The following is a 12,555-nucleotide window of genomic DNA, read 5'->3' on the forward strand; positions in this document are numbered from 1 at the left end:
TAATGGTACACCAACTTAAATATGTACTGCAATTTTAATTTTATTACATAATGAGTTAAGTTCCCAGTGTGCTTTTATCTAATATGTGTGTATGTATATGCATAAAATACTAAGTGACTTTCTAGAAAGAAAAAAAGTTGTCAATATCTTCAAAGTGTATTTTCTTTAAATATAAAGTTGCATTTTTTTTACTCTACTGCCATAGTTCATTTTGAAAAAGAAAATTGATAGAAATGCTGATAATAGTCTCCATAAAGGCTAATTTCATAAGTATCAGTGTTAAAGAGAAAATTAGAGTTCTTCAAATATTAAAAATCAAAGAAAGCATAAGATATATTGAAATTAATAGCACTTTTGCAAACTAACATTTTCCTTATGTTCTATGTTTAGTTGATTTGATGTCATCTATACATTTTAGTTGATGTATTTTGTTATTTAAACAGTAATTAACTGTTCACCTTAAAAATCTTAAAATAATTCCAGATCTTCTATGAAATACAACTGTACGTACAAGGTCCGGTATTCAAGTTTTTATGCAGATTACCATTGCCCTCTGAAGTAACTTCAAATTATACCCATACTATTTATTCAAGCAAGTCACCGATCAGTTTAAATTAACCATAATTTGTTTCAATAAAAGTGTTCATCCCTGACTTGTAGAAAATACACATAGGAGTTCTTGCTTGGAAAAATGATCATGTAACAATTTAAACAATGTAAGAAATGAACCACTTGGAACATGTCTTGCACATGTGCTTTAAACAAATACCGATTTTACACAAGCTTCTTTCATTTGTACTAAGTGTGTTTAAAACACGGATAATGTTTAGCTAAGGAATCCATGATGAAACTTCAAAGTGGCAAGGAGTCGAGGCAGTGTACTTGCTCATTCGTATAGTGTTTGCAAGCACATGAGATATGCAATATATACAAACTCACTAGACAACTACATTTGTTTTTAGGTTCAATGGTAAATGGATGGGGCTCTGCATCTGATGAGGATTGTAACTTTTCTAGTCATAGATCTAGTGTAGGTAGCTCCTCAGATGGTTCCATATTTGCCAGTGGCAGTTTTGCACAAGCACTGGTGGAAGCAGCAGATAAAGCTGGTTTTAGGCTGGATGGAACCAGCCTTACAAGAACAGGTTTGTAGACTCCAAAGTCAACACTCTTTGCATGAGAGAATCTTGTCCTTGGGACACTTACCTTTTTTCTCCTCTTCTTTCTCAGCAAGTCTGACTGCAGGGCTCTCTGTAATATGCATGAACATTTGGGATGCTCTGTTGTCTGAACTCTGACCTGATGCAAGTTTTGCAGAGCCAAAAATAGGCTCCAACTTACTACCTTCTATCCTTAATATCCCTTTCTCTTCACGGTTCTGCTGATTAATTGGAATATACTTCCTTTCTATATTACGGCAAATCAGCAACTCAGATTGCCATTAAATTTTCAATAACTCACACTTTGCAAAATCTGCACACATTAGTAATGAACCTAGTGATTAAAATTATTCAGCTTTTATCTCCATTACTTTCCTTTGCCCCGTCTCTTTCTACAAATGCAGTTTCTGGGAAACCTTCCTCAGCATGGGGTGAATAGGTGTAAGGCTTTCAGTCTAACAGTTCAAATGGCTGAGGGTCTTATTGTTTGGCTAAGATTTTAATACAATAATTTATTATATGTTTTAAAGGATGCTAATTAAAGATACACCTACTGCATTTGCAAGTTGAATAAAATGATGACTACGTGTATATTGTACATTAGAGAATTTAATATTGATTTCTGAGAGTAATAAGTAATAATATAAAGGACCAATTATGTCATTTTCACATGCTGCTCATTCCACAAAAAGAAATGCAGTCTTAATTCTAAAAATAGATTAGCAGTTTGTAATCATTTGTTTTTCTGGGAAAAAAAAACAACAATTTGGCATGATTATGCTCTAATATTTGTATATGTACTTCTTAACTTCACATTTAGGATGGTAATATATGAATTAAACTGAGCTCTCTTAAAAAACTAATGAAATATCAAATGCATTTTTAAATCTTTGTAGTGTTCAAATATTAAATAAAAGTGTTATGCTCTTGATATTTATTAAACTCTCAGGTTAGAAAAGCGAGCCTTGGAAATTGTCTTGAATTATATCATCAATGTTTATTTTGAGCACGTATTAGATATCTTCAAGCAAAATAAAATGATTTCTCAAGCATTGCAGAGGTTTATTTTCATATAGCATCCAATCTAAAATATGTTGTAATATAACTGTTATTTGAATTTTCTTGCTTTATAAAGCATAAGTCAAAAACTTTATGTTGCCTGAGTGCTTTTTGTGGCATTAGCTGTAAGCAGAACAGTGAGAAAGTGCAAGAAAACTAATAAATTAGACAGAATAGGTGCATTTCTTGCATGTGTGCTAATAGCTAATAAAACATTAAGCAACATCATGTAACATTGACTTAGGAAAATGAAACTATGTAGGATAAGTTTGTATGAAATGAAAACATGACAAGAGAATAAATATATGAACATAAACCATCCTTCTCTTACTATAATAAACAGTATTAAAAGACGTTTTTGAAAATGTATTAGGTAACCTTTTCCCAGAATAAATTTCACTTCTTTTGTACTAAACCACAAGAAAGGGAAATAGTACAATTCATTCGTCCATAAGAATTTGAAGTCTGCTAAGATACAGTAATCACAAAATACCTACTTCACTTTGGATATACAAGGTGATTTTAACCTGCTATCCTCTACACTGATGTTATTGAGTTTCCACTAAGAGATAGAGTTCATTTTGTTTGCATATAAGTGGTAAAGTCAATTTAGCATGTGTACCTGAGCAGACTTTTCAAATAAAACTACAAGGCATTTTTTACTGTGCTCAGATTTTTTAAAATTTCAGGGGTGAAAATGAAACAGTGTGCAATTCATTTAAGAAATAACCTCTTGAATTTTGAGAAATAATGTTTCATGAATTTGCATATAACTATAAAATTATCACTAAAATTTTCAAGGTAATATAAAAACTAATCAAGCAGTATGAAGCTTTGGATTGGTGGATTTGTTTTATGTTCAATTGTTTGAAATATTTTTGTGGGTGGGATGTTCTTAGCTTATAAAAATTGAACACATTATATGTAGCAGGGCATATATTTATTTTTATAGGTGCACCAATATTTGGTATCTTCCAATGGCGTCTCTAGGTAGGTTCACAGACTTAGCCTTAGGAAGAGCAGAAAATACAAGACATTATCAGTGCATTACAATGACCTTCCCTATACCCCACTCCCTTTGTTTTCTTTCTAGGAAAAGCCTTTACCTCCTCTCAAAGACCTCGACCCACCAGCCCATTTTCTACTGATAGTAACACGAGCACAGCCCTGAATCAAAGTCAGAGGCCCAGGCCCACCAACAAACACAAGGGAGGGCGAATGGACCAACAGACAGCACTGCCTCACCGAAGGGAAGAAATAACAGATGGTAGGCTGATTTCTGTTCCTCTTCTTTCCTCAATGAAGAGATGCATTCTACTTGGTCATTAACTCAGATTAAAATATCTATGGTGGATTAGGCATTGCCTCATTACATACAAGGCAGGAACCTGGCAAAATGGTCTTGCTTACGTGAAACACCCTCTCACAACAATCTGGAATTATGTCTTTATGATTAATCCCCAAGAAAGAGAAGCTGTACCACTCTTAACTGTTGATTTTTCTACCCTTCTGAAATTTTTCTTTATTGTATTTTAGCAAACATTCCACTTAAAGGTTAGGAAAAAAAACATAAGCAGCATGTGCACATGTCATAGTATCAGAACATTTATGATATGAAATTATAATCTCTTTCACTCTTGGAAAAGAACTTGAAATGGTTTAGTAATTTTTTAGTTTCGTGAATTTCAGAGCTTAAAACATGCTAGCGGTTATGTAGTTGAAGAGTGTCTACTTGGGCTGCTATAACAGATAATCATAACTGTATAAACAGCAGAAAGTTTCTAAACAACAAATATTTATTTCTCATGGATCTCTGGGCTAATATTAGTGGAAGTACAAAGATCAAGGCACTTACTGATTTGGAATCTTTTGAAGGCTCACACTCTGGTTTACAGATGGTACATTTTTATTAATTCTCACATGATGGAACAGACCTCTCTGGGGTGTGATTAATAAGGGCACTAATCCCATTCATGTGAACTTTACCTTTATGACCTCATGAAGCCCTCATATTCCAATACCATCACCTGGGGTTAGGATTTCAACAGATGAATTTTAAGGATATACAGTCATTTGGACCATAACAAAGGGCTAGTATATATATTTTCTATTGAAATTCAGAGAGTAAATATTTGGAGTTTTTTTTAGCATGTGGCCTGTGCCACAAGTACTCTGCACTGCCATTATTGCATGGGTAGAGCTATAGTAAATGAAAATATGGGTGTGACTAATATCTAATAAATCGTTATTGATAGAATAGTGGCAGAATTTGGCCTATAGGTCATAGTTTGCCAACGTATGTCAATTAATTGAATAGCCAATCTTTGAATATTTGCTTAAATAGTTAGTTTCAGAAAATATTTTTACTGGAAGTTATCCATGGTCAATAATGAGTATTTCAACTGCTCTCAGAGCATAGTCTATTTCCCACATTTTCCACTTAATTATTATATCTTTTAAAGTCTGAATAAATATATTCATCATGAAACTTTATTCTAAGCATAAGCACATATGAAGTATATTTAAGGATATATAATTATATTTAAAGTGCCTAGTATGCAGTGAGACTCAAAAATGAGTTTCTTCCCTCTTCTCAACCTTATCTTTCATAAGCATACAAACTTTATCTGAGATTGTCCAACTAAACACTAGGATTAACCTAGCCATGCTGAATGTTGGAAACATTTGGGGAGATCTTCAAATAAACCATGGAGACATTCATGATTATTCTGAGGTATAATACTATTATAGGAAGTTTTGAAGCTCCATGGGTTAAAATTAATGGACATCCACCTTTGAGAAGCTATGACCTAGTCCTTAGCACTCTTACATCCATCATTATGAAACAGAATGAAGCTTGTTTTGGAAAAAAAAAAGCATTTTCCTTTGTGGGAAGGGGCACTCTGTGTCAGGCAGCCATCTTTGTGCTTTCTTTTGTCACCCTGTAATGCTAAGAAGGCTTAAAAAAGGCAAACATGCTTGTTCTAAAAGCTTTCAGGTTTGTTCATATATCCTGCTTATTTTGTTTTCATGGGGAAGTGTTTCTATGGAATATGAAGATTAAGGGTCCAATTGAGTTTTTCATTCTCTCTAAATAGATACCCTGTGGTGAACAAAGCCTTTCTGTTCCACATGCTCTGGAGATTAGTTGAGCACTTAGAACAGTTTGCAGTGTTGATCTTATTCACTCTAAATAGAAAAGACTGCTCTCACTGATATGCTACAAATTGGAGAATTAATAATTTTATATAATTTTTTCTGCTCAGAATATTGTGGCAACAGAGAAAAATATAGTGTGTTCTTTTTACAAATCTTTGAAGACCATATGTAGTATATGTGGACGGCATACAATTTAAATATACAAAAAGTAGAGTGCTCTTTTTTCTTCTATAATCCTTTTTTCTGCAAGATTTTTCAATATGTTCACATAAAACTATCTTCCTCCTAGTTTAAATCATGATCAATATATTGCTTATCTTTCTAAAAAAAATAGGTCGCTAAATTTCAATTTTGAAAAGTGATTATGAATTATGTGTTATTAGTAGATATATTTTAAGTGTTATTGCAAAGGAAATTTGGCTCACATATCTTCCCACATGTGCAATCCAGACACATTTAATTGTGAAACAAGGACATTTATTTTGGAGGCCTTAAGAATATTGTTATTTTACAATAAATGCTTATGACATGGCACTTACATGATATGAATCCATGTGTCAGGAATAATTCAAAACTTCTTTACATAAAATCAAACTTTTCTTTTTGGGAAGATTGCTGCCTAGTAGTTTATAGTGTATGGACACTTTACAATAAAACTTTTACATTATAGATTTTACAATAGTGTTTTATGGCTATATTAATTAGGGTAATTATTGCTAGCTGCTTTACCAAACAACCTCTAACCCTCAGTGTCTTGGCACAGTAAAAGATACTTTCTTATTGACACACTCATCTATCAAGGTCAGGTGGTTCTCCTCTAAGCAGTAATGTAAGGGTGTAGGTCTCTCCAGAATTGAGATGGCATTATTTTCAGAAATATTTATGGTTTCTGAGCGAGGCAAAGACAGATAATGGGTGGTCATTGGGAGTTTCTAATGACAAGAACCTATTTCATGTCTCATATGTCATTATCAAAAACTCTCTCCCATGGTGTCTAGTACTAGAAAGTATCCTCCATGTGTCCCAGAAGAATTGGAATGGATATTTCTGTGTCTGTCCCAAAAGCTATACCAAAACCCAGGCACACCTAAGGAGACATTGATGAATCCACATCTTCTATCCACTTGCATAATGAGTCAAAAAATACCTTTGAAGCCAACACACTGAGTAAAAATTGGCAGTTCTCTACCCAACAAACTGATTTTCCTTAGACTACAACCTGTGTTCCCTTTCCCCTGGTTTTTAATGCCCTGTTCAGAAAAGGGGCCCTGTTCTTTAGGGAAGGCCTCACATACAAGGTGACATTGGAGAAAAGACTAGAAGAATTAAAGCAAAGATATCCAAGGAAAGGTCCTTCAAAGACATAAAAAAACAGCAATAAAATCTGGGGCTTATTTACCAAAAATGTTAGGGGAGAAAAATGACTAGAGCAAGCATAAAAACAAAATAGAACACGAAGTCAGACAAGCAAAAGAGCACATATGATGTAGGACCTTAAAGCTGCAGTGTTGCAATCAGCCTTACAGTATGTTGAGTGGGAAGCTACTGGAGAGAGGGGTGGGGAGTGGGGGGTGGGGGGGAGCAGAGGAGTGACATGATCTTCTCTGTTTTTCTTTTTAAAAAGATCGTCTCCACTGTTGTGTTATATTTAATGGGGAAAAGGTGTAAAACAGATCACATACTTAGGAAGCTGTAGAAGCAACATAGGGGATTCATAACAAGTCAGAAATAAGTGAAAGCGATGAGAAGTGAGGAATTCTGGAAATGGTGCTCACAGGTCTTGTTAATAAAATTAGTAAAGCAAAGCTTAAAGGTCACTTCATAGCTTTGGTGAACTTGTAGGATGAAATTGCCACAGGTGGGGAAGAGGAATATCATGCAAGACACACATTTTATAAAGGAGGAACTAGATTTCAGTTCTGATATGTGCAATTTGAAAAGCTTTCTAAATATCCAAGTGGATTTGTCCCATGTAGATTTGGTTAGAAGAGTCTGCAGTTCTTGGGAGGAAAGATCCAGAATGGAGATACTTCATTTCTTTGTGGTCCCAGTTTCTCAAATAAAAAATGAGGACAATAACAACATTTATGTCATGGGATTGTGGTCACCTGACAATAGCTAATTCTCAGTAGTCTAGTAAGATACTCTTTAGTGAATTGACTTTGTTGAGATGAATCAACCTACAATTGAATAATAAATTTAATTTAGATAAAATGTATTTGCTTATATATTTTTATTTTTCTATAGCCATTTGCAATTCCATTTCCCTTTCCCGTTGGTTTATTTCAATGTGCTTGCAATGCCCTTTCTTCTTAGAAGACACAGTCTTCAAGGATATTACTTAATTATGAAGCTATATAATTTCAGGTTATATTAAATAGTCTTCAGAGTTTTAGCTGGCATAAGCAGATACCATTTTGACCATTTTAGAAATTAAGCTGCTCTGATGGAGAGTAAAAATCAATGTGAAGATCTGTTATTTTGGAAGCAAATTTTATAATTTCTCCTTGCTGTCTCTCTAAGAACAATAACTCAAATGAAATAATTAATTTGCATTTATAATAATGTTTAGTGATGGGAGTCCCAAACTCATTAGATTATCCAACAAAGAGATATCTCAACATTACATTAGCTTTTCATCTTGGAAGAAATGTTTGGAATAAAACCTTATTTTCCCAGACAGAGACTCTGTTCCCCTCAATAATTAGAAATTCATAATATAATGTGAAAAGTATACATAAGAACTAGTAACCATCCAACCTGGGTGCTCCAGATTCTCTGTGCAGTAGAGAATAATATAATTTTGCTCCTAAGACAAAGTATAAATCTTAGAATGACCAGTTTAACATTCCTTTGAAAAAGCTATTTTTTGTATATAAGAAATTTATACTTTTCCCTTTAAAATTCAATGATAATATTATTAGAAATAAGAACCTGGTTATAAAAGTGTCATAACAATGCTATATTAAGTACAGTATCTTCTAATTAATGAAATAAATAGTATACATGATTTTTGCTTTTTATGAATAAATAACATAATTGCCAATACTCTAAGGATAAACTAAGAAGTACGCAATAGCATACACAAAATCACAATAAATCAAGCTAAATGAATATTTAGAATGATTTAAAAATTATTTTAAACCTGGGTGTTGTGATGCTCACCTACCATACCAATGACTCAGGAGGCTGAGTCAGGAGGGTCACAAGTTTGAGGCTGGCCTCAATCATTAGCATTTAATGAGACTCTCAACAACTTACAAAACTACCTCAAAATAACAAATTAAAAAAACTGGGGATGTAGCTCAGTGGCAAAATTCCCCTGGGTTCAATGCCCAGTACTAAAGGAAAAAAAATAAATCATTTCAGCTGGTGTAATATTTAAGGAAGGAAGTATGATTTCACAGTGGAAGATTTTCAAGACACAAAGTTTTAGATATGAATAGCTAATAAAAGGAAAATGAAAAATTTGCTGATACTTGAACTTTAAAGTTTTTCATTTCTGATATTTAATTTAAAAAGCGTTTCTAAAAAATTATCTATTCCACTACTTCTCAAATTTCCATGATATATTGCCAACTCTAGTACCATAAAGCATATTCAATCTGTATGCTGAACATTGGTTATTATTTATTAAAATTAATACATTGGAAGATTATAATATATTAGTTGTAACTCATTAGCTAACTCATGAAACAAATAGCCAGAATTGGTTGTCAGGCAGAATGTTAATTGCATTTAATAAATGTTAGCTTAACCCTTTGACTATTGCTAAATGTGCCACATACTTGGGTAAAGGCAATCATATGTTGCATATGATACGGCATATAGTTCTTAATTTCCCAAGGGTGATTTTCCTATGGAGATTGGCAGGCTGGCTTTTGTTCTTTTATTAGCACAGTTGCTAGAATTTCTAGTGATGTTATTATTTTATTTTTTGCCATAGTATTTCTACTTTCAAAAGGGAAGGATGAAAATAAATTATGACCCTTAGGTTGCCCTTTAACCTTGAATGTTAGCCCCAGTGTGCAATTGAAAACATTTTCCATGTTTAACAGTTGGATGAATCCAGTCAATTTGATTTCAATGATGCTGTGGTAGAAGACAGCAGAGACACCAATAATATGCATTTTACATATCAATAATTGACTTTTATTTTTCTCTGTTTTTTTTTTTTTTGTTTGTTTTTGCATGGGTGATACTTGTACGAGGGCAGGAGTTGTTTTTTTTTTCCAACATGAACTAAAACCTGTATTTTTTCATTAAATTTTAGTCCATTCTAAACATTATTCAAAATTTTTAGATCTTCCACCACAACCAGATCCCCCACCAGGTCAGGGTTTAAGGCAGCAAATAGGCCCGAGCCAGCATGCTGGTCATGTGGAAAACTCAACAGAGAGAAAAGGAAGCTCTCTAGAGAGACAACATGCCTCCAGCTTAGAAGACCCAAAGAGCTCCTTGGATTGTCCAGCCAAAACCTCCCTAGAGTGGCAACGACAAACCCAGGAATGGATAAGCTCCACAGAACGCCAAGAAGACACACAAAACGCCCCACACAAACAAGGGGTTGGATCAGGTGTGTTCTGCACAGTCCCAAGCAAGTGTGGGCTGTGACCCTTTTATTTTCTACCAGGTATTCTAGAAATGGCAGTTGTTTAAGGGCATCCAAGAGATATTTGCCTTAAGTCAGTAAGTGAAGTAGGAATTTCTCAAGCAGACCTCAGAGGCATGTTCCTTGAAACTGATTACAGTGGTGATTGCTCCTCAAATTGACCACTCCATAGGTCTTTGAATCCAAGAGATCTCCAGCCTTCATTTATGGTCTCAGGGGACAATTTTGGCTTTTTTGCCTTTTACCTTTTCTATTGAGTAGCTTTAAGACCACTAAATTTCAGCTTTTGTGTCAGTTTAATCTCTACCTTCAAGGAGATTGTCATTTTGACAGAAGTAACCAGTCACTTGAAAGGAGAGCTCCTGTCAGTCAATTAGGTGAATTAATTGAGATTATAAATTTACAAATAAATGACCAACCAACAGACCTCATGTTGGAAAAGGTTAACTGATTAAATGTAGATGACTGTTCACATGGGGACAAGAATGCTCTTGTTTATAAATCACACTTCCTGGAAATGTTAAAACATAAATTTCATGGTTTCTGATTGGACATTAATTAGGGGTGAGGCTATTGCATTTTTTGGAATATCTTGCATCAGGATTTACTGAGTATTAATAAACATATACACATGCACACAACTTTTGAAACATATTCCATATTCATTTGGACTCAATCTTTATTAGACAAGTCCTCTCCCCATGCATTTCTGTAATTACATTTTGTTACAACACTGTGCTCAAGTTTTTGAAAAATTCAATTTGTGCAAGGGCCAGAAGATGACAATTTCAATATCTAGATTTACTGAAATGTTTAGGAATGGTTTACCATTCAAGCTGTGAGAGAAAAATTATGTGATCCCTGTCATTAAAGACTATCTAAGGCAAGAAACAGTAAATTCAGCCAACATTTTTTCATCATCTAATCACTTGTTAATGGCCAAAACCTCAAAAGAAAGAAAGAAATAGAGTAGTTGGGGTGGAGAGGAAGATGTGGAGAGATGAAAAGAAAGAGCTAGAGAAAGACAGGAAGAGAGAGATAAGAAATAAAGAGAGGAGAAAAGGAGAAGGAATGAAGGATTCAAAATATTAAATAATTATTCATAATACATTTGATCAGTTATTTGTTGGGAGACAATATACAAAATAAATATTATCACATTTGTTAAAATTGGGTGGGTTTCTCTTTTTCTTTTAATGAAATTCCTAGCCTTTCAATTAATATATTTATGTCCCAAGCAACAACAAAAATTTAAGAAACTTACTTAATTTGTTAATACAAAATCCTTGATCTAAATTGATTGAGAAAATATTGCTGTGGTTTAAACTAAAACAAAACCACGTTCCTTCTGTTTTGATGGGAATATTGAAGCCTCATTGAACTCTAGAAATTATTCTAAGATATGCTTTTTTTTGAAACAAAGTAGTTCACTGTAAGCTGCTCTCTTTTATAATGAATTTAAGTTTTGCAAATAATATACAACAGTGTATACTTATCCCAAGATCTCTTTTAATTTAATCCTGCTTCAAATCCTATTGTAGGAAATGTTGCTTGCACATGGAAATTCCTTTAATATCCAGTCTTGATTAAACCTTTTAATTTTAATTTTACTAAAGAATGAAATAGTAAAATGGTCCATTCTGAGCTTAACTTGTAAGAGTTAAATTCGTGTTATTTTCCCAGGCTGCAGTTCAATTTAGCCCTTTATTGTTTTTTATTTTTCTTTTTCAGAGGAGGCCTTGGTGCCCTATAGCAAGCCCAGTTTCCCATCTCCAGGTGGCCACAGCTCATCAGGAACAGCTTCTTCTAAAGGATCCACTGGACCCAGGAAACCAGAGGTGTTGAGGGGAGGCCACCAGCGCAATGCCAGTGACCTTCTTGACATAGGATATATGGGCTCAAATAGTCAAGGACAGTTTACAGGTGAATTATGTAAGTGTTTTAGGTCACTGAAAAGGCTACCATAGCCAAGCACGGTGTGGCACAGCTGTAATCCCTATGACATAGAAGGCTGAGGTAGGAGGATTCCAAGTTTGAGGCCAGCCTCAATTTAGTAAAACCATCAGCTACTCAACAGGACCCTGTCTCAAAATGAAAAATAAAAGCACTGGGGATGTAGTTCAATGGTAGCTCATCCCTGAGTTCAATCCCCAGAACCAAAATAATAAAAATTATGGTTTATTGTGATTCAGAAAAAATATTAGATTAATAATATTATCATATTAAACAAATTTAAGAATGATAGAAAACTTTCCCTGCTACAGGAAAAAAAATCAATGATTTTTAAACAAGTTTGGTCATAACGTAGATGATTGCTTTTTATAGCAGGTCGATGACATAAATATTTCATTTATATTTCAAGCTGATTTATGCTATGTAAGAATTACTTTAAACATGGTGGTGCACACCTGTAATTCTAGCTACCAGAGGCTGAGGCAGGAGGATCACAAGCTTGAGGACAACTTGGGCAACTTAGTAAGATCCTGTTTCAAAATAAAATATAACAAAGGCTGGGGATGTAGCTCAGGATAGAGCACCCTTGGTTCAAACCCCATTACCAAAATA

General features: G+C 34.0%; 1 protein-coding gene across 1 annotated transcript in view; it reads left to right on the forward strand.

Moving 5' to 3' along the window:
- Window positions 1-12,555, forward strand: part of LOC143641089 (roundabout homolog 2-like) — a 72,551-nt gene that overhangs the window by 41,019 nt on the left and 18,977 nt on the right. The window contains 3 exon segments of the mRNA XM_077108500.1: window positions 3,313-3,486; window positions 9,682-9,954; window positions 11,722-11,922. Of these exon segments, the coding sequence (XP_076964615.1) occupies window positions 3,313-3,486; window positions 9,682-9,954; window positions 11,722-11,922 (648 nt within the window).

Source organism: Callospermophilus lateralis, unplaced genomic scaffold, assembly GCF_048772815.1.
Source record: "Callospermophilus lateralis isolate mCalLat2 unplaced genomic scaffold, mCalLat2.hap1 Scaffold_84, whole genome shotgun sequence".
NCBI classification, from domain to species: Eukaryota; Metazoa; Chordata; class Mammalia; order Rodentia; family Sciuridae; genus Callospermophilus; species Callospermophilus lateralis.